Below are 25,027 nucleotides of genomic sequence, written 5' to 3'. Positions count from 1 at the left end.
CTGCTATTTAAGCACAAGATTTCATTAAAAATATCATGATAGGAAACGTAGAATATTGTTGATTTATTTCAAGTTTCTATTATCAATAATATAAATATCAATAAAATAAAAGTATTTTGTATTTTGCATATTAAAATCATTGATAATTTTATGGTATGGTAATAAAACACTCTCCTTATCATTCATTGTTTACTTTGTGTAATATCACTTTTGTAAACACTTATTCGTTATTTACACAAATAAACTACCGAAGCTTTTCATGAGTAAATATTCTGGATCGATTTTTCTAATCAATTACGTGTATGTTTTATATTCATTGAAGGAAAAGGTAAAATAGATTTGAACCTTAAATGTTAGGGCCATGTTGAAATAAATAAATAAATAGGTTCATTAAACAGTCACGGATAATACTCTGGAAGGAGCATCGCAGAGATGTGATGTCTTTGAGAAAAGAGGATTTACTCTTTATTATTCATAATGTCCTGGGAGAACGTAAAGTGGATCAACCGGTCTTATCGTGTCCTGTGAATTCTTTATCTATCGAGGACTCTCCTTAGTGAGCACTGAGAATCAGCCCCGATTATAAGGAATTTGTAATGCATATAATATGAGGCGTCTAGGAACAATATCGTGCAAAACCATCTGTGAATGAGCTATACATATTTGGTTTATCCTGCAGCATTTTATTAACAAAATTCATTTCACCACGCTTAGAAGTTGAAAACATTAAATAAATCTACTTTCATTAAATGATTTGGTAATTACTTTGTGGTAATATTTATCCATTTTTAATTTAAATTATATTGTAACACGTGTTTCAACGTATTCTGCATCGCTTTTAAACACCGAATGTGAAGCTATATGTATCTAAATTGAAGTTGTGTCCTTAGGACGTTGAAGTAAGGCGTTTACCAACCATTTAATAGATAACAACCACACGCATGACGACAAAAATAACATAAAAATACTTGAAATGATTGATACAAAATAATTAAAAATAATTGAAATTCATAAAAGTATTCATAATAATTTACCCATAATTAACAATATGATAATGACTTAAGCCTCCATGTATCCATATTCCCACTAAAGATGGACACAACTCTAAAATTTAGACACAGCTCCATATATGGTGTTTAAAAAGTATGCGGAATGCGTCAAAATACGTGTAGCAATATATTTAAAGAAATAGTGGTACTTACCAAGTGAAATTTATATTTTCAATATATTTTCCACAAAAATTAGAAAAAAAAATCATAAAAAAGTCAAACAAATCTTTTCATTTTAAAATATCGTAGTTATATGTACGTAAAATGTGAGTCAATGATTATTATTCAAACGTTTTATGAGGTCATCTGTTGCAGGCAACCTTAACCTATTATTTTCTGAGTAACTTTTCACGATGTTTCTAAATGTATCTTCTCTTCAGTATTCCGGTAATTAAGCAAGAACGAATGAAGAAAGATCAAAGTCTACGCCGTCTTATATTACTCAGATCTGAAGTTAGTTTTACACAAACAAGATGGCGGATGCGACTCGAGATTGTTTATTTACTGAACATGGGAAAAGAAGAAATTAGTCAACTTGAATTAGAACGTAAAATACGCAAAGAAGAGAAAACGCATATATTGAATATGTTTTTGCTCATTGAGAAAGTAAAACGTAAACCAGCATATAACTATAAAGGATTTAACGTGTTAGTAAATATTTTATAGCAAATAAATGAGTAAGATTTATTTATGAAATAATAAATCTTTTAAAAAAATGAATATTGAAACTACTGGGTATGACTGGGTATTTTCTGTATTTTATTTGTTTTAAAGAATACAGATATAAACTTTGAAGTTCTGAAATACCTTTTTTTAAGCTATTAAAAGGAATATCAAGAGGGTAGTGCTTTTAATGCTGATTATATTATAAACTGTCTGTACTTGGCTACGAGTTGCTATGGCTTAGTCAAGTAACGAGTGTCTAATGAGAAATACATTAAACAGCATGAATTTACAATATGTATAATTTCACAATGCCTGTGCTTGTAATTCGGTGAAATTATTGAAAATCTATCAAACAATAATGCAATCTAAAACATTCAAAATGTTAATTGACATCTGTCATGAAGCATGCTATCTACCATGAGCATTGAGGTAAAAATGAAAATTCTGGTTTACAAAAATATACGTTCATTGAAATTCAAGGTTGTGTTAAAATATCAAAGCTATTCAATAATAGCTTTGATAGATAGATAGATAGATAGAATTGATGAATGTGTCACTTAACCAAGCCTATGATAGTCGTTAACTCTGTAAAAGCCCAGACATATATATTTTTCTTCATCTTTGTTGAGATGTCAAAAAAATAATTAAGGAGACTTGAGATTTTGAGCAAAAATTTAAGACAAAATGTATATACATTTTATTTTATTGATTTGTCTGATGCGAACTATGTATATATCGACTACCATATGTATCTACTTTCACAAAAAATCGTCAAACTGATTTCATTTTATAATTTTTTGTAAGTGGATATAACATATGGATATTATGTAGGAATATTTTCGGATCGTGTATTCGGGATGAGAAATTTTACAAATGTAAATCTCGGTTTGGAAAATGAGAGCATTCCCGTTTGTCATCGCGCATTAAGGTCTAAAAACATGTGAGCACCCCCGAGGAAATGAGACAAGTCGTCATTTGTGGTGTGCTCGAGACTCGCTCGTGTCATGCAAGGAGCCTAGTTTGGTGTACCCCATACAGCGCTGCACCAGTAGCGCCGGCGCCAGGCGCCAGGCACCAATCTGCGCTGTGATTTCCCGCGAGGGTTCGCGAAAACCAGAAACCGTCACCGTGTCCCGCTCATCAGAACGATTCAACAACTACAATAATCTCAAACTGTTTATGTTTTGCAGTAGAAAACATTTATATATTTTATCAAAACTATTCGAACTTGGGCAAAATATCAAATATTTTAATACAAATACACGGAAATAGAGAGCATAATTTTTGAAGTTCTTGTATTTTGAGTTTTACTTAATTTAGTTGGCCTTGTTGTTGAACAACAACAACAATAAACTTTTGCTGATTTTAGATTGAACGTATGTTTTTAGCTTCAAAATGGCATTCATTGTCGTAAAAGTTAGTGAACGTCATCATAAGAACATATTATATTTATAAAATCGTCAAAAGGATAGTCAATGGATTTAATTCATATCGTATTTCGTATGGGGAACATAATACATTTTGACATCTCAATATTCTCGTAGATAAAGAAAAATATGGAGGTCTGGGCATTTACACCCGTCACGATTTTAAGACCCGTCGTAGGCTGGTTTAAGTGATCACTTTATACACGCGTAACATTCACCATTCTAGCCGTCATTGACAACCTCATCATCTAAAAATTTTAAAACTCATATCTATGATTGCTTTGAGTAAGCTTTGTATTAAGGCAGAGATCCTTATTTTTAAACGTATGTTTGATCTTTCCTGAACAATTTTACAAACTGGAAGTCACCTGAAAACATGATTTTTGGATTTTTATGAAGCTTGTAATTTGACAAGTTATTTTATTAAAAATATTTTGGGTCGTCCAAGACCCTTGTTTACAAATCAGGGTTTCTCAACTTCGGAGTTATTTAAGTAAAATAAATTGAAGAAAATCAGATTTGTGAATAAGGATTTGAACACCCCCAAAATGTTGTGAAAATAAATAAGATTTCACATGAAAATATTGGTTCTTACCTTACATTTTACAGATACTAAGTACTGTTAGTTGGAAATACAATAATTGTGCCAAAAATGCAGCACACGAAGCGGAACGAAGAAAAAACTGTCAGTCGGAATGATGGGTGGCTAGAATAAACTTTTTCGAACATCTTGTTTGAGAAAACATCATCATGAATCATTTTGCGTTTTAATATAAGAATTATTTCATTGTTTTGGGAAATTGTTTTGGCACATACTGAAATTTATGTGCCGATACAGTCTGACAATAGAAACTTTAGTTGCTTAAGATTCATGACAGATTTATTTTATATGTAGATATGTACTCGGATATACATATATGTATATGTGTATATGTAAATTGTAAGAGGAGGTCGTAATATATAAATATATATATATATATATAAATATATATATATATATATATATATATATATATATATATATATATATATATATATATATATATATATATATATATATATATATATATATATATATATATATATATATATATATATATATATATATATATATATATATATATATATATATATATATATATATATATATATATATATATATATATATATATATATTATACTACGACCTGAAGTTATAAATACATGAAACAATCAAAAATAAATCGCTGACTTTCAACCAAAGTATTGTACAGTACAATGCACAAGCAAATATCTTGAAGAAACGAGTTTTGATCTAGCCACCTCTGCTAAATGTTAGGAAAAAGATGTGTTTTATTTAAGGGTAATGAATTAACATGTGTCTAGCCAAGTCTCGATTTCATTTAAGATATTTAAATGAAAAAAAATAGTTCTGGTTTTAATTTATTTGATCGCGTCAATAACTTAAAAATAACAATGTCCGTGATGATCAATAAAAAAAAATTTATGTCAATAATATTCACATTGTCAGGTGAAGGTTAACTACATAAAATAACAATGTGTTGAATTACAATTTTGCCGAGAAATTACCTTTTATTAGTAAGGAAAGCGTACCAATATTTCATTATTAAATTATTCATTATGAGATCAAATTAATTTGGTAAATTTCTCAAACGCGTTTGGAAGCATTCCGTTATTATTTTAATGAAGGAACATCAAAACTGTCAGTTCCATGATATTCTTGTATCAAAGTGACGTTCATCAAAAGAAGCCATTCTTACTTTAAAAAATCCTCCTAAAACAATTATTTCTTCACCTGTTTGGATAGGAATTCGCCATTTAAAATATGTATAAACGTTCACACGCAACTGGCAGGCGTAACTGTCACTTCCGAAATTATAAGTTTCTTCGTCAGACACTCGAAATAAAATATTCAGGAAGTTTCATTAATCTTTGTGTTTCGCTCGTCAATGGCGGAGTCTCTTCAAATATTTAATATTTTACGTTTCTCTTCCAAAATGTTCAAATTCCTTTGTAATTTTTTACGTCAATTCTTTTTCGTTTTCGTTTTTGACACACTTTTCTCGGAAAAGTCGTAAATTTTAATCCGGTTATTCTGGGCCGGACCGAGTCTCGACACAAATGGCTTCTTCATTGGGTATTTTTTGTTTGTTTTGTTTTATTTTCTTAAGCGATTTAGTAACAATGCTCTCTTTCATAATACCGCTAATATAATTTTCTTCTCTTTTAGATTGAAAAAATGCTACGAACGTTGCCAAAAGATGTCGAGATAATGGTCATGATATTATGGAAAGCGCAGTGATTATGATACATGAACAAATGAAAGGACCCTTTACATTCTTTTCTTTTGTATATTTGTACAAAATGTTTGTAATAGTTATTTAATAACATATTTGTTTAAACGAATGATTTCACTTTTTGTCCAAATTTATTCATAATATTATGATAATAAAAACATATTAAAAATCAATATTAAATAATCGTAGGTAGGTATAATATTTAACTATAAATAAATATGATACATTTATTATTCTATTTCTTTTTTTCATTTTTCTCAAACACAACAAACATTTTTTCGTTTCACGTAGCCGAATCATGTATATCATAAAGTTTATCGATAATATTTAAAATTATCTAATTACATTTCTTGGTTGAAATGGATTTATAAATATTAAAACACTCAATTCAAAGCTTTTCCGACGTATTAATTTTACCAAGTTTAGTCATCATCGACATCGTGATGATAGTTAGACGATGTCGGTAACGACAATACTAGGTCGCTGGTAAAGTAAATAAATGGCCATAACATATTTTTACATAAACGATATTGCTTGATAATATCTTTCTATTTTTATGTGTAGGTAAGTCTGCCTGAAAACAGAATGTAATATTACTATAAATAAATCAAAGGAAACAAATTTAATTTCGATTTTATTTGAAATATACATTTTATAATATTTGAATTTTTCCAATTTATTTTTCATTCGATAGTAACAAAAAATCTCCTTCGTCTTACATACAATTCAGATGAAAGTTATCATGTCAAAAATCAGAGTCTCGAAAAATCTTATTTCGAGTGTCGAAAAAATATATAAAAATGTGTTTTAAAGGAACGCTTCGTTAAACCCTGTTTTATTTTTATTTATTCCAAACCTTAAGGTAAAATTTGAAGACTTCTTAAGTTCATATGACAAGCACTAATTTATTGTAACATTTAATAAAAATTACCCTAGTACTGGACTAGTACTGGACTGGTACCTGAAGCGGAAAGATGACCACCTTTCCTTCGTGTGTGAACGATCAAGATAACACTGCATTTATATGATGCAGTGCCCTATGCACCATTAGGTGCGGATGAGGGATCGAAGAGAAAGATACATTGTATGTTGGAACAAATAAAATAATGAAAAAATATCTAAAAATTAAGTAATGTGGATATCAATAATGGGTAGAATTGTGAACGTTATACAGTGTATACAGTGCCCACTTAAACCTACTTATGGTCTTAAGCCCTGTAAATGCCTTGATCTCCATACTCTCATCCCAAATTGATTTTTTTTATCTTTATCAATAAATAGCTTAGTGAAAGAAAAGCTTAAATGTCTGAAAAAGGCTGTTTTCTGCTATCCATCAATTTGGTTCTTCATAATTTTGACCGAATGTCATTGTTTCAGGGACAGAGAGCGGCGGTGGCAGTAGATTTGTGTCCAGAAGACTCCGTCCGAAGGCAGCTTCCCCCAGCAGACAGGGCCCCCAGCAGTGTCAGGTCAGTTTAAGGCCCAATATACGATAAATCACAACTTAATTTTATATTAACCCAAGTAACATTTGACGTGATTGATTTTTTTGAAAACAAAAGAATTATAAAAAAAAGTTCAAGTAAAATTTTAATACATTTATATGTGTATATATATACATATATATATATATATATATATATATATATATATATATATATATATATATATATATATATATATATATATGTATATATATATATATATATATATATATATATATATATATATATATATATATATATATATATATATATATATATATATATTAATATATTTATATATATATATATATATATATATATATATATATATATATATATATATATATATATATATATATATATATTTATATATATACAGGCCTTGAAAAATAATGATAAATGTTTATTCTAATACTCAGTCAACCGTGATTCGTTTTTAAAAAAATGTTTTTAAGTAAACAGTACGATTCTATGAATTGATAACAAACAAATTATGATGAAAAAACAAATTATTTGAAAAAAAAACATGATACGTTCTAAAAAAAATACTAGAAACCCATAATTCACCTCTGGTCGATGTAATCCTAATACTGCCAATACTGCCACATTTGTACAAGAGAAGAGTGTCGAAAATCGATGATTGGCAGAATTTAATATGAAGGAACATAAATCTGAGTTAGAGGCAATGAAAACAATAAGACAGATTCTTTGAGGTAGTTTGGACACGTGGAACTAATGGATGATTAGAGAATAACTAAAATAGTATAAGAGAATAGAACGAGAATGTTCAAGAAAGACTTGACACGACGAAATCAATCAGAATCTAAAATAAAAATCTTTATTACTGGAGGGCACATATGAATGACTTTATACATAGAGAGAAAACTAGGAGTTTTTGTTAGAACAGACGGGTGTGGCGTTCCATTCTCTATATCTGCCCCTGCGTTACTGGAATTCCGTGGAGGGCAGGGAAATAGTAAAGTGCGATAGTATCAAAGCTGCACTCGAAAATGCAGCTTAAAGAGTCCATTAGGGGGATTAATTTGACAAATTGCCGGACATAGCAACGACATTGGAAATGCATTCACCGATTGTTTCATATTATTGCCATCACAAGCTTTTATTACTCAGTGTACTTATGGCAAGTGTTAGTAATTTCGTGACTAATTTCACAGTCCTTTACTTGAATATATTCCTATATTTATCGTTCATCAAAATTGGTTAACGATGAATATTGGGAGAAGTAACGATGAATACTTATGTTCAACTCGACATTGTCAGCGCTGAGATCACTAACATTGTAAGCAGACATTGATATCACAGTGTGTCCCTCGTTTCGTACAAACTGTCTTTAACTTGATCTTTGATCCCCCTATCCCCCTATCCCCTTTTCTTCCCTCCCAGGTATTTTCCCAAATTAACAAATGTAGAATTTTGTTATTGGAACAGTAGGACATCTGAAAATTCCCTGTTAGAGTCCCGGAGTATTTTAGATATTTTTTTAGAGACATAAATATTTCGTGCGACTGTTTTTTTTTAATCACGACTTGTCATCTTTAAAAAAATGTAAAGTACTTTTAACCTTTGACTTATTCGCATATGATTATGCAAAAAATAAAAATATTTAGAATTATCATTTTACTAATTGCATCCGCCGCAAGAAGTGTTTCGATATCGTAGATATTTACATAATCCATAAATTACAATTTATCACGAACGAGCCACCATATATCAAAATCATTACCGAATGAATTGCTTTCCTTCTATTCTTGATAAATTTGCTATATCTGACAGGTTATGATAAATCGTGTACATGCTTGCTATTGATAATATTGTTTCAAATGATTTATTTGTTTACGCTTCAAATAATTAGTTTAGTTTGACCAGAAATAAATCAATAATAATTTAAAGACAATTGGTATTTATTGTTGTCATTGTCTGGATAGGCTTTTATCATTATTTATTATAAAAGTCACACGATGAAATTACGTCCGGCAATAGGACGTTAAGATCTATTAGATTTAGAGGTATCTTATTTAGATATTATGACTAGACGAATAATACACATAAATGACCTTTGTGACAAATCATGATCGATATGAGTTATAGGATCCATTGTATTTATTGTATTGTATCCATCGTTGTTTTAAGGGGTCAACCTTATTCATTTATTATTAACCATACACATTCACTATCATTTAAAGATATTCAAACTGAATATGCTTAAAATCTTTGTTTTTAATAAGCAAGAATAATTTTCTTAGGCAACTTATAAATAATTGTTTTATTTAAAAACTCATAATAGATCATTTAAGATACGTCCTTTAACAGACGTGCTACCGAACGGATTAATAACAATGTGTTTAGCTCCATATTAAAATAAACTTTAGTGTTTTTAAGTATAAAAATACTGTATTGTTTAAAAACAAAACTCAATACTGCGAAGGAAATAATAATTGTCGCACGTGGGCAATCGAAAGCGGATTAAAGATCTCGAGGCAACAATCATTCCAGTAATCGCGAAATGTAAAAATGCGGTGAGCAGGTCCCTTTTGTTTTAGTTTTAGCTCTCCGCAGTAATGGCCACTCCCCGCACATAAAGGGGTAATCTGCACAATTAAATGCCGCTTTGGAGGAAATATGGCGCTAATGGCCGGACAGTGGATAAGTGCGCCAACGCCTCTCCGAAGTGTACCGTGTTTGTGGAAGAGGAAACTCGCATTACTAAGAATATATCCCGCACTGTATTTGTGCATGTGTGTACGCCTGTCCACATAACTCACTATTAGCGTGTGTTCGAAGTCCAATAAACTATGATTTCACACTTGAATACAATACGTGTATGATATATGCACCTACAACTGTGAATATTTGAAAAACACAACTTTTATTCAGCATGCAGTATATGCTGGTCTGAAAAATTAAGTTGTTCCACAAAAATAAAATAATAAATGGATGGAATTTTAAATTATTGTTACTTTTTACATTTAACATTTTAACCCAATTTTTCATCACATTGCTGATTAGAAACCAAATGTGTTTTTAAAAATATTCAATTATTTTAATTTTATATAACTTTTTTTTAATTAATGCTTCTATAATGAGTTAGCAAGCGCCGAAAACTAAATGATAAAAAAATAAATCGCGATACCACTTTAGGTATTCAGTTTCACAGATTTTTGGACCCATGCAATTCACACATTATACTACATGCGACTAAATATTTTTTCCTTGGCTTGTTATATTCTCCACCATCTACAATGTGTATGACTCATGAAGGGTACCAGAAAGAGTTGGAAGTCATAAATAGTGGTGTAGTCTGTTGGACCACATGTCCAAAGTTAAAGCCACGGTTACAACTTCTAACCAGTGCCACGAGTGACACGCCACAAATAGAATGCAGAGAAATGGGGGTAAAATCGCTAATGAGACCCGACGCTGATTGCTCATTCAACTGCCGCGAATGTCAAATTCCATGTTTAACCTCTGTCACTGGTTGCCGATTGCTGATTGGTCAGCCACTCGGTGGAGGGGGTTCCGACGGCACAGCGGGCTGACTCCGACGAGCGGGTGGGTATATAATGCCGACCGACCCGAACGAGCGGATAATGCTCGCCGAGTAGAAGCCTCGATACTCATCATTGAAACATGCACAAAGCTAACCCTATATAGTGGCCGGCCGATGCAATTTTGTATAACCTAAAAGCCAATCTGCATTTAAATTGATTTGATTTACTTTGATGTTCAACGAAGATATTCATTATTTCGAACCTATTTCGTCGTTTATAAATGTTTGTTGAACTACGGGACTTGTGTTGAAACTAGGTTTATAAATCAATTAAATGATGAATAAGTCTACCGAACGATTATTTTAATCCGTTTTTTTTAATCTTTGAATGAAATGACGTTTTTACGTAACGAATGTATGACGTCACAGCTGGTGGCATGCATACGCGTTTACCGCTTTTATAAATGAAATATCTCGAAATATGACGATAATAAAAAATTCTATTAACAAAACGATCAGTATCTTTTAGAAACGTAAATCAGGTAGTTGGAAAAGGAAGGAAAACAAAAGTATGAAAAATACACGGCAGTACAGGGTGTACTCATGAAGATTTTCGATGATTTACATACAAGTTATATGAACATACATATATGATGCGTGTTTATATATTTATGTAAATAAATGCGTTCAATGAACCTATGTGACATTCCTTAAGCTATATTTTCAATTAAGTGGAGCAAAAAAAATATGTTTTTTTAGTTTGTTTATTTTTCTTTCGACGTTTCTTTGGTTACATATTATAAATACACATTATTAATTTACATAACGCAGTCATATTTTCTTTATAATTGAAATTCCAGTTCCATTACAAACTGTACGTTTTGAGGACAGAATGAAAACGTAAATTTTAAAATCAAGTACACGGCCAGAACAACTTAAGCCAGATATTTGGCACAGACTCCGAAATTCATTTAACATTTAAATTTATTAAATCACACGCCATATTTTTAAATATAATTAAATATTAAAGTAAGTTAAATAAATGTTTTAAGCTTGCGAGAAGTCACGGAAATACATTAAAATTTGCGGTTTTATTTATAAATAAAAAAGGAAATTAATTGAAAAGTAAGTCATAATTATCTTATTATTTTTTGACATCTCATCAAAGATGAAGAAGAATATGGAATTCTGGGCATTTACGGGGCTGACGACCGTCATAGGCTGGTTTCAGTGATACTTTACACACGTGTAACATTCACCAATTCTACCCATTATTGACAACCACACTACTTAAATTCTTGGAAGTTCTATATATATATATATATATATATATATATATATATATATATATATATATATATATATATATATATATATATATATATATATATATATATATATATATATATATATATATATATATATATATATATATATATATATATATATATATATATATATATATATATATATATATATATATATATATATATATATATATATATATATATATATATATATATATATATATGAACCGATTTTGAAACATTGCTCTTGAATCACTAGAACTTCACTAGAGACATCTATTGGTGAGATGAAAAGAAGCTTTTTATATCATAATTATCGTTAACAAATTTGATTTCAGCGGTTGGCAAATTCAAATATAAAATGTTCAAATATTACCACAAATTGCGTATCGTTTCAATCGATTTTATTTAAAATACTTAGTGTGCTTTATATGACATATTCGCGAATTAAAAAATATATAAAATTACACATACAGCCAGAAAAGAGATGTATTCGGTGATCAATACGCATATCACTATCGAGATTTTAAAAATATATTTAATAAAAAAAAAACTACAACTAATGTTTTGCAATATTATTGGTTTCGTGCTTGCCTATGCATTGAATAATTTTAATGAGATAAGATGAAAATTGCATACGATTGTGAACTGTCGAGATAAATAACATGGAAAATATTTTTTAAATCGCAATATTATTTTTATTCATTCTTCTATAAGAGGCTTGTTTTCAAATGTTGTTTATTTCAGATTATGTTCGTCTAAAATCATTATTAATGTAAAGTTTGTTCTAGAAATACGAGGGGCGTAATCCTTGCGGGTTCGAGTACTTATTCTTTACTTGTCTGATCATTTATTCTCCAGGGGAAATTCTGTCAGTTTAACGTAAATTATAAATAAATTACGGGAGGAAGATCGATTCGGGTGTCGGAAGATTCGTGGGTGGAGGAGGGGGAGGGGGGAACAGGTGAATTGACGGACACTGTGAATATGAACATCAGTCGAAAATATAAGCGTGAGATGTATAAAAATTCATATGACAGAATACGGTTATTTTTTATTACTTTGTTTAACTCCTTTGCTGTCAAAATTTAACAACTATCGTATTAAGTATGTTTATCACGAATATGTATATCTACCTATTTTATCTTTTATATTTTTTGTAATTGGATCGTGACCCCGCGTGAACTCGAACTATAATTATTTCGGTCTAAGTTGTTCGCTTCCGTGGTGTAATGGTTAGCGTGTTTAACTACCGTGCTGGAGGTCCCGGGTTTGATTCCCAGGTAGGGGGGTGAAAATAAATATTGGTGATTTTACACTTTAATATATTTTTAATATTACGCGCAGGGGTGATCACCTTGCCTTCCTGTAAGTAACGATCGAAGATAACACTGCGTCAATACAATTTAGTGCCTTATGGACCATTGGTTGCGGATAAGGGTAAGATGAAGAAGAGGTTAAGTTAATATTTTAAAAAAGGTTCGTAAAACTCGTATTTTCTAGTATTATCATTCAAATTAGTTGAGATGTTTCGTGGTACCGTTGTAAATTTTGAGATAGATATTTGAGGTCTAAAACCCACCCTTCACCAGCAACACAAGCCGCGTGGGCTTAAATTTTTTAAATATTTATGTATATCTTAAAAACGCTTAAATTTACTTAAAATATTTCTTAAGCCAGCAGTAACAATTAGTATTCCCATTTTCGTTCCTACCACCCTGTAATATGTAAGTTGGGTATCGGAATACCTGATGCTTTATGTCGCGGGCACCGTGTGAACTAGTGCTGAGTGCGAAGGATGACGGGCGAGACGTGTAGAGATAAGGGTGGCGCTGTAAGTGGGATGTAAATGTGTGATGGGATCAAGGGGCATTAGAAGAGGTTTGCGTATTCCCAAAATTCGGAACACACGACGAAATTATATTTACATCGCATTTAACGAGTACTTCCCGTCTCAAGGCATCAATAAATTTACTTTTTGCATTTCCATGTATATTTACTCTAGATATATTGCATGTTGGATATATATGATACATCACACAAAAGTGATAATTTAAAGTGTAAAATAAAATTAAACCTTGAAAAAATATGTAATATGATAAAATAAATATATTTTATAAAGAAATAATAATAAAACGCCGTTAATAGCTTTATATGTATTTACTTTTTCTAAGAACACGAAACGATAAATTGTTTTGAAAATAAATTATTTACATGGATAGAAAATCTTTAATTGATGAAATTAAATATCTTAAATATGAAATATATTTTGCTCTATTAAACGGCCAATCAATCCCATAAAGGGAAATGTTACGTCTATCCTATAATTTTTTTATTTAATTTCAAATAAATAATACAAAATTGCTATCATTGGTAATGAGGAAATAATGCTAATATAGTCCATGCTATTAAGTGTTTCGTTTTATTGACCGTGTAGAAATTCAATGCTTATTTGAAAAAAAATGTATGTCATATAAGTCAAATGTATCAAAATAAGTATGTAAGTAAGTAAGTAAGAAATAAGTAAGTCTTACGAATAAGTCAAGAAAATATTAAGACCCTTTTAGGCTTTATTTACCTCTTAAAGCTGGTCCCCAAGTGTATGAAGGGAATAATTGTATGATTAAAGATTTATTTGTATTTTTTTTCGCAGTATAAGTTCAAACATTAGCAAAATTGACATTAGCAAACTTGACACTTGATGAGGAATATATAGTGATTGAGGTATTGCTAATGTGTTCAAGTAGCTTGATAATTGGACTGAATTACCTGAATATCCGAGTGATTAGAACTACTGTATATCATTATATGCTCCTTTGATCTTTCAATTGGAACTGATGCCTTGATATATTGATTCAGTTGCTGCTGTTTAATTGATAGTACTTCAACATAGTAAAATCCCGGCTAAATTATATCCCATTTAATTTTTATTAAATAAACGAAATAATGTATTTTGTATTTTAAAAGCATTTTCAACTTTGTGGTATGGTAATACAACACTCTTATTATCATTCATCGTTCATTTTGTGTAATACTAATTGAAAACTCTACGTCTACCAGTATAATAACTATTCCATCAAGTAAAATATAAACTTTACTTGACCATTCCATCATCAAGCTATAGTCTGTAGTTGAATGTGTTCTTTTTCGTCAAGAGTTTTTAGGTGGTGTGATTAGGAGAACGTTGAATAAGATAATGCTTAAAAACCTGTTAAGTAAGACATGTAATAAAAAAGAATAAAATGAAAATCGTTATAATTTAATCTTTTTTTGTAACCCTTATCCGCACCCCAATGGTGCATAGGGCACTGCGTCATATAAACACAGTGTTATCTTGATCGTTTACATAGGAAGGAAAGGTGATCAGCCCTCCGTTTCAGGTGCCAGTCCGGGGTAGTATTGAATGAATATCTAAGATCTAAATTTAATCTTTAAGAATGTTTATTTATTTATGTCAAATAACAACATATAAGTATGGCAAATAGCGCGATATAAAGTTTTCCATCAATATTTCAGGCCATTCAAGTAACGATTTACTTCCTTTATTATTGTTGGCTTCCCTCAGAAATAATGTATCACCCTTGTTTCAATCACAGCAAATAAATAATCTTCTTTTATAACAAACTCGGTGTATTTTTCATTTTGCTCCGACGTGAGGATAAATAAATAATAAATAAGAACAGACATTAAAAGTCAATGAATGACTTTTAGAAATTTCCTTTGTTCGAGATAAACGCCATATTTTTTCCAAAACACTCGACATTATTTGAAATAAATTTAGTTTGAACAACCCTCCTCTTTCTTTGACATTTATAAGTAGGAATGATGGATATGTACGTTGCTTATTCTATCACTTAAATTTTCATAAGAAAAAATACGCAAAATTTATGAAAAAACAGTTGAATTTTATATGGTTAAGATTTTAGATGATAATTTTTTATTTGATTTAACTCCTTTTATAGTTTTTATATCATTAATTATCACTAAACAAAACTTTAAAAAAAATCTAATTACTTTTTTTTTTGGTTAACAATAATTTACATTTTTTACCACAATGTAGAGTAATTGTAAACAAAATAAATATATTGAAACACTCTTCTTATCATCCACAATACCACAAAATCCATTCCCTTTGTGTAATATCACAAAAAAACATAGTTTTTCACAAAGTGAACGACGAATGATAAGGAGAGTGTTTTATTACCATATCATAAAGTTAACATTGCTTTTAATATACAAAATAAAATACATCGCACGCTACAGAACTTAATCGAGTGATTCGACCACGACTTCAAACTAAAATAATTCGTGTTGTACACTAAAATAACATGTTTTTAACACATCAAATTTCATGTACTGAGAATTACAATCTACATTTAAATTTTTTGTTAAAACTACACGCACTAACATGATTTGTCGTAAGTTGCCAAAATTTAGCTTAAAGCAATACAATAAAAGAGGATTAGCATGTCTTTAGAACCACTTTCAGACAAATAAACATATAATAAAATGGTGAAAAGAAGGAGCAGAAGTTCGTTTTAGTTTTTAAAATAACATTAAAATTTTAAATAGGAAATTCGTCCATTGGTTGTCATTCTGTGCTGTGCGGTGAGTGAGATGGTGTGGTGGTGTGGGAGTGTGGGGGTGTGGGGGTGTGGGGGTGGGTGGTCATCGGTGGTCCGGTGGTGGGATGGGGTCGGGGGGAATTATGACTGTGCAAGTTAGTCAAGCCATTCTGAAACTTGGAGCAAAGCAATCTAATGAAATTATTTAATTGCTTTCTACGGAGAATTCGTTGCACCAGATGCTGTACACAGCTAACAAGGAAAACTACTAATACCTTAATATTATTTTCCAAGAAATTTTAAAAGTTTTCTATCCTTACACGAACAATCATTAAAATTGTAACAAAGTGTTACGATAAAATGATATGATATGAGTCACGAAGTTTATATTTGGAGAGAAAAATTATGTAGTATTTCGTCATTATCATTCAATACGTAATTTATTTATTTTTAATTAAATCAATTACCATATAATTGCCTAAACTGGTGTTTATAGGATAGAATTGTTATATTTTTTTAAATTTCAGAGCATTTTGTTTAGTTTAATTTCGGAATTTTTTTGCGATCAATGTGATAGAGTATCAAGGCCGTCTTTACGAAGTAACCAAAATGTATTCGTTGGCCAATATTATGTTGAAAAAAATTTGGACTAACTTTACTAGCGCAAAATAGTCTTATGCAGTGCGATATTATTATTCAAATAATGCTTGTGAAATTCAGCAAATATAACAGATTTTTGGAAATGTTATAAATGTCTCATCAAATATTTCCACACGAATAGACACTAGAGCACATAGGACATCATCTGAATAATCTACAGATATAGATATGTAAACATAGGCAGAATCTTAGGCCATCATCGATGGCAGGTGAAAAGTCCTGTAAAAGCTTAATGATTTTATATTATCTTATCTAATATTTTTACGTCTCTGTAAGGATTACCTTAATAAGAAACAAATAGTTATGTAAAGTGAATTAATTTTATTTACATACGAATTTTTTTTTTTAATAGTAATGACTATTTTTCAAATGTTTGATACTTTCCCGCAGATCTTTGATTTTTGAAAAATATTGTACCATTCAAAAAAAAGTATCCCTGCCTACATCCTATAGTACTCAAGGCACCGCCATGGATTCACGAGGCGTTAACTTGATCGATATTTACATGAAGTGATAAGAAGATTATAGAAAATATAAAGGAATAAACGGAAAATGGCAAAAATAATAATTTCACCCAGGGTTTCTTACCCGTACTGGGAGTAGCTAGTGTAAGTTGTACACTGCTAATTTGTACGATTCCCCGAAAGCGACTCGATGAATTATTCTAAATTCAGTTATTTATATGTTTATATCAACATTTATTTTCTTTAATCAAATGAAATAAAATAAAATATATTAAGTTTCATTTCACAAAAGAATTTTTCCTATAAGTAAAAAGAAAAACTTACTGTGACTATTATTCTTGCTCATATTACAAAAAAAATTAAAAACGCCAGAAGTTTAATTTAAACTCATTAAAAACTCATTTTAAATCTTTCTACACGGAAGTATAACCTTGTGCTAGTATTTTAATTTTATTTTTTTGTATAGTTTTATTTTTTAATTAAAGGAAGAAAAACATTAAAAAAGATGGAGAAAAATCCTATTGCAGGTTTTCAAAATTGATCCGAGACGAAACCAAATGTATTAATAAAAATAATAAAAAACTAATATTTGTACAAATCAAGTTTTTTTTCCATAAAAATATGATGAAATGTTAGTTCAACAATATTATATATTTTTTCCAATGTCGTTGAATTTATTTTTAGAGCAATTTTAAGGAAAGATTCGATCTAGACCATACCTAATTTTTCGATCACACCCTTCCTATAGCAACACCGCCCCGTTCTCATTGTACGTACCCCTTTCTATAGTTACAACTATTATTGTACCATACCTTTATCTACCCCTGTCAGTCACTGTCTCCTCGAAAGGTCTTCTGAAGATAGAAGCCTAAAACATCCCCATCTTGAGAACACGTCACCTGCGTTAAGCCTTTTCACACAAAAGTGTATGATAAAATTATTTTATTTCTTTCTTCTCAATAAACGGATACTTTTAATATAAATAAAATACATTTATAAACACACACAAGTACATTTTCTGTTTTATTGGTTAAAATATGTTACTCACCTGTACTTTTGTATATTTAATAATAAAAAGTGATTTCTTTTCACATACCATTTAAACATATGAATAGTATTTGTCATTATCTATTTACCGTTAAATACTATACTGGAGGTCCCAATTTCGATTCTCAAAACAAGATATTTATCACCCTTATATTTATGTAATATTACCCTGGACTGGTAACTGAAGCGCAGGATTGATCAACTTGGCTTCACGTAAGGTACAGCAACCATCAAGATAACACTGCATCAATACGATGCTATGCCCTATTCACCATTGGATGCGGATAAGAGCTAGAAGAAGAAAAACATCTAGAAAGGTTATTTTGAAAACGGTTTCTGTTATTACACCTCTAACCGCATTTATACTATTAGGTGTCGTGTTTTGACTACATTTCATCAATTGAAATGCCCGTTTATTCTCAATATCAAAATGATTCTAATCATATTGATACCTTAGAGTAGAGAAAATAATATTAACATGAAAATAATTTACTGGGTACATTGTTTAAGTTTTTACAAGGAAAGATGTGGTCTTATATAAATAATAACTGTTTGTCAGTTCAAAAGGCGACAAGTATTACATTGGTGATAATGAAAGGAATTTCACAACGATACAATTATATACTTCATGTAAATTTATCAAACACGTGTAGGTACTTAATAAAGCAGTAATTGGAGCCAAGAAATGTTATTGGTAGATGTTTTCTATTACCTGAAGCACTGAAAATAAGGAAATATTTGCTTTAGTGAAATAGCACGTGCCAGTGTTTAATAATAATTGTATTATAAACCATGAAGGGAAAACCCAAACAGTCTATACTTATTATCTTCCAAAGTATTTTCTCAATAAAATTCACGCTTTCAAAACATACATGGGGATGTCTCTTTTTAAATTATCTTCTGTTTTGCGTTGAAATATATTTTACCTAATTATTTATAAATTTTAAATTTAATACGCTTAACGTAATTAACCTGTAAATTGTCAATATCCGTTACCGTCTGCTTGTTTGTAATATTGGTTCTCAAATTCACTACCATTTTCATGTTTTTTCGGAATACTTGACAGAAGGTACTCCCTTCTTAATTATTTCTTCTCTCACGACAGAAACCCTTGACATCCGTGGTCGTGGATATGGAAGAGACGATATTTTGTAGATTGTTTACGTTCCTATGATAATTTAAAAACTTATGTTGTTAAATGTTTGATATATATATGTAATAAAATAACTAGGTACCTACCTATACATTTTATTAAGTACTTACAAATAGTACCTAAATAAAACAGTTCTACCACCGGATGTCGCATGCGTCGCACAGAATTAAACAAAAGAGATCCGATAGAAAAAATATATTATTAACTGTCAGAATCAGATAGATATAAAAATTATTGTAAAGATTAATTGAGAATAAACTTTTATTGTCGTTTCTTTAATTACAAAGCAACACATTGTTTATTTTATTATTATACACCCACTTTACATATTATTTACACCCAATTTACAAAAGAAAAATATTACCACGTTATATATATTTATTGGACATACTCAAAATATTATGAATAAAATAACTGGCCAAATTATAAGTTTTATAAATCATATTTTCATCTGATTCTTAGTACGTTTCTTCAATTTGAGGAATCACAAGAAGCAAAAGATGACTGAGCCTGCTTACTAATGAGGAAATTTTTGGAAATAGGAGTAGAATTTTTTAATGTGATACAGATGAGGTTGGCAAAAGAGGTGAGGGTGAAGAACATTTTGTTACTTTGAAAAGTAAATGTAGGAAGTTGGATAGGTAGGAGAGTGGTTATATCAAGGGCACTCGTGGTTGCATATAATTAATAACCTGTAATCGTACAAGCTTGCAAAACTTCATACTTCTAATTTGTAAGACTTCTTCAATACAAATGAAATTTTGTTCTTGAATCACAAGAACTTCACTAGAGACATCTATTGGTGAGATGTAAATAAGCTTTTTTTATTAAATGAAATTTGTTACAGAATTAACGTAATTCCCTAACATGTGCTCATATTTATACGTACTTTACACACAATAGTACTACTTGGTACAGACATGTCAGTCCTAGCGCATCCGTCGTCTCAAGGTAAATATTAACCCTTTTACCGTCATATAGCTTGCTTTCCTGCTGCTTCCGGAAAGTGTGGGTCTTCCGGCCGGACCCTTTTCCGGTTCTTGTGACAGTTGCTAATGACTTGCGGCCTTCCAAACATTTTTTTCTTACAACTGAATGGTATTTACCCGTTTGAAATTAATTTCAGTGAAAAATATGGAATATTTAATGTGTTACCAATTCGCAAAATAGTAATTAACAGCAAATAAGAAATATGTATTACTTTTGAACTATTTCCCGTGTCAAGGAAACATTTTCTATACGAAAAAAAATTATTTCGACACAAAACATGACCAAATGGTGTGATATATTTTATATCTACCCATTTCCATAAGGAATAGCTTTTTTGTACTTCGTTTCGATATTTAACGAGTTTATGGATAGTGGAAGCAGGTTGTATAACAAATTTATTGTAAAATAATCAAAGTTTTTTTATATAAAAATAAATCATTTCCTGTCAATAATACTAGGAACGCTAAAATTTATACTGAAATATATTTCGCGCATAAGTAATGATCCAATTAAAACTTCCTGAACTTCGATTCTTACCCTCCTACAGGTGTTTCTTAGAAAATCGCTCATATTGTAAAGACGATCAACTGTCCTGAATTTTACGGAAAAATCGAAATAAATATACGGCAGCACTTGAATCAGCTCTTACACGGTTTAATATATATTATCAACTAATCACTTTAGAGCTTAGTTGTGCTGAGCTCCATTTCTTAATTGGGACCAACTAGTATTATAGTTCGGTTATATTCTTAATAATGACTCGTTTCAAACATACGACAGACTGATCAAAATATTAAAAAAATATTTTAATGCTTTATCAAAAAGAAATGATGAGAAACAAAAGCAATTTTTTAAAATTATTTCCGGGTACAATCTATTTTATAAACGGTAATAGACTAATTTATACTCTATCGGTTTCTAAAAAATACATTTTTCTCAATAAATTTTAGAAATAACCTATTTTACCCGAAATCATAACGGGCATTTTTATAATATTTTTAAAGTTGAGTGAGAGGAAATGAATACAATAAATAAAAAATATGAAATGTTGGATTGTATTTATTGGGTGAAAATATTTTAACAGTACATTGAAAATAGCGTTAGTTTTGGAAGCATATCGTAAAATGTGTTTTTTCCGAAACACGAATTGGCTGTTAACCATAGACGAAATAATATGTATTTTTTACAGAAAATATACCAATTTTCTACAGTAAAAAATATACAATATTCTACAGAAAAATATACCAATTTTAACTCGTATATACACGTTCATTTTTAAGTATGTTACTGATATTTCTTTGAATAACATGTTTTTAAAAAAATCATAAATCTTTTAGGTAACCAATAAACCATCACAAATAATCTTTTGAAATATATATAAATCATTGTATAGTAAGTTTTTGTATAATATTCAATGTTATTTCTTATCTATATTTCGTACTTTATTTTTTTTTCTATTTGTAAGCCGAAAGTCCAAATATTTTGGAAGGTAGGCAATTCCTACTTATCTATTTTTTTTCTTATGAACTTAAACAATTTTGTCTGTTTTGCAATTGAATTTACTAATATAACTGCTGAATTACTAATAATATAAAATCAAGCAATAATTACTAGTACGATACAAAAAATGAATGAAGGTAGAAACGGTTTTATCCTAATTTGAACTGAAAAGAAGCGTCGTGCAATGAATACGGTTTTAGTGACCGGATTATATAGATCTTATTATGTAGATCTTCCGAATGACTAAATCCTACCTACGTCAAAGATAAACAAGTAAATGTAAATATGGCCTCACATGAAGTATATTTAAACATAATCAATATTATCCTATGAGTTATATCAGCGTACATGTAAGGGACAGCCTTTTAACCTTTGGATCGCTACCCATATTTGTTGCCCGCAGCTACTTTCTTTTACATCTTACTTAGTTTTCTGATAAATGCCGAATAATTTATGGATGTGGTCGTGTTTAGCTACAAAGCCTTCGTGAACGAAAATGGAGAACTCAATTAAACTAAAAGCATCGGGAAATTTATATAAAAACACATTCAATGGCGTTAGAAGTTTTGATGATGTTGTATACGTGTTGAATGATATTCTCAATTATTGTATTTATTTTAAAAAAATGTCGTTCATTACTATCTAAGTCATCTAAAAATTAAAATAAAAAATGACAACATTGGATAATATTTTTTTTTTGCTATCCATAAGATAACACCTTTTATCAAGTTTTCATTTCGTATCATAACGTTTCTTTAGTTTTTTTGTAAGATTTTACCGTATAACGATAGAGTAAACTATTATTCTAACCTTTTAATATTGACTTTTATATGCCGATACAGCTAGTCTTATTGTAAGTAATATCAAGTTTGCACTGCACATTAAATGCAGTGCTCTCAGCACCATCAGTGTGGATACGGGCCAAACAGAAAATAATAAAATTAATAAGATATTTCAGAATGCCAAATGAAGTCGAATCCATTTCTCACGAGGCGTTTAGAGGGGACGATCAGAGCATGGTTTAGTTTCTGGGTTTGTTCCGATATCTAGCTAGAGGTAGATACCGTTCCGAAAATCGGCAAAAAGAAAATAACCATATCTCTAATGGTCCGACCTTTTCTTTTCCTTCCTCCCCTCGCTATTTACCCTGTCAACTGTGGAGATGGAGAAACTTTAGTGAGAAAACAAAAAGTTTTGTAAAGAAACACATTGTAACGGTTCTCTCCCATTGTGGCCACCTTCGTGTACTTTTTTGTTAAAGGTAATAAAAGAAAATCAAAGACTCAATCCAACACATTTCTTATTTACCTCGGTAAATAATGTAAGTACATGCCTTGTTTTTCCAGTGATTAAAAAATGAATAAATAAGGAGAAATACTTTGTCCATTTTCCAAAAACAGAAATTTCTCAAAGCTTGAAATTGTGAAAAAGAAGTTTACAAATTTGTTGCATCAAAACAAAATTTGATGAATAAACAAGTATTCCATTAAGGCTGTTTTTAAAAAGATATTTTTTATTTAACAAATTTAAACCTAATCATTACTTTTGTCGATTTGAAAAAACAATTCCGGTAGAATTGTTTACAATGTCAGACTTTTTGAGACAAAATTCAGCCATTTTTATCTCCAACTTATACTTATATGTATATATTAAAAGCTTGTTTTATATGTACAAATTTATAAACATTAATTAATACTTTGAACAAGTTGATTGTACTCCAATACTGCATAGGAGAGTAATTCAATGAGTTAAAATTAGAGTTGAAACATTATGGTAATGAAGGTTTTTAATGTATGTATGTGTGTATATATGTATTATATGTACAAATTTATAAAAATTAATTAATACTTTGAACAAGTTGATTCTACTCCAATACTGCATAGGAGAGTAATTCAATGAGTTAAAATTAGAGTTGAAACATTATGGTAATGAAAGTTTTTAATGTATGTATGTGTGTATATATGTATTATATGTACAAATTTATAAAAATTAATTAATACTTTGAACAAGTTGATTGTACTCCAATACTGCATAGGAGAGTAATTCAATGAGTTAAAATTAGAGTTGAAACATTATGGTAATGAAGGTTTTTAATGTATGTATGTGTGTATATATGTATGTAAACGCGTAACGAAGTTATTTCAACAAGAGCGCGTGTAAAAGTAATGTGAAAAAGAATTGTCCCACATTATACATGTTGCCTCGCTAAACAATCTACCCGGTATAATACCATAATAAAAATTACAAGTTGGTTACATTTACAGCGAGCATTACTTGTTGGAGATGCGCGTGTAATAGAATCCTTCGTGTTAGATGTAAGAGGAATATAAAATATTTATTATTATTCCTGTTTTGTAACGCGCTTCGAATAATAATTCAACCTTTGTTTTAAATGTCTGTATTAATTATTACGCGTTTCATTATTCAAATTGCGTATCGCGGTACAATCCATTCTCGATATACTCTATACAAATATATTATAATTCATCGAAACGTTTTGAATCCTCCGCGATGCGAGAGCATTTGTTCCGCTGCCAACAAAAATCACTTGGAAACGCGGATTCATCCCCCGTGATCAACAATGGACATCCAAAACTAATACATTTCCCGCTCCGATACTTCCCTTCTCCTACTCCGCCCTACTCTTCCCTCCTACACCCCTCGGCGTTCTTCCTCATTAAATAAATGCCGCTTTTATCCTGACCATTTTTCATAACGTAGAAATATGTGGGTTCTTTTTTCCCGTCCGCTTTATATTTATTTTGTTAGCTACTAAAGTATGACTTTGTAGCGGAGCGGCAACGCACAATGGTCGAAATAACAATTCTAGGTGGTCAAATCCATTTTTAACAGTAGTCGAATATTGTTTCTTCTTTATTTCTACTAGCATACCTGTTTCAAAACGTTCGC

General features: G+C 30.1%; 1 protein-coding gene and 1 long non-coding RNA gene across 2 annotated transcripts in view; both read left to right on the top strand.

The window, feature by feature from the left end:
- Positions 1-25,027, top strand: part of LOC148307104 (uncharacterized) — a 122,122-nt gene that overhangs the window by 43,284 nt on the left and 53,811 nt on the right. The window contains exon 4 of the mRNA XM_088263933.1: positions 6,817-6,908. Within this exon, the coding sequence (XP_088120059.1) occupies positions 6,817-6,908 (92 nt within the window). The remainder of the gene's footprint in view (positions 1-6,816; positions 6,909-25,027) is intronic.
- Positions 5,149-5,677, top strand: LOC148307105 (uncharacterized). The gene is made up of 2 exons (XR_015837903.1): positions 5,149-5,279; positions 5,373-5,677. It is a non-coding gene; the product is annotated as an uncharacterized LOC148307105 (long non-coding RNA).

Source organism: Brachycentrus maculatus, unplaced genomic scaffold (genome assembly GCF_059751285.1).
Source record: "Brachycentrus maculatus isolate JH-2025_06_01 unplaced genomic scaffold, ASM5975128v1 h1tg000209l, whole genome shotgun sequence".
Classification (NCBI taxonomy): domain Eukaryota; kingdom Metazoa; phylum Arthropoda; class Insecta; order Trichoptera; family Brachycentridae; genus Brachycentrus; species Brachycentrus maculatus.
The sequence above is the reverse complement of the archived record's forward strand: the minus strand, read 5'-3'. Positions and strand labels throughout refer to the sequence as shown.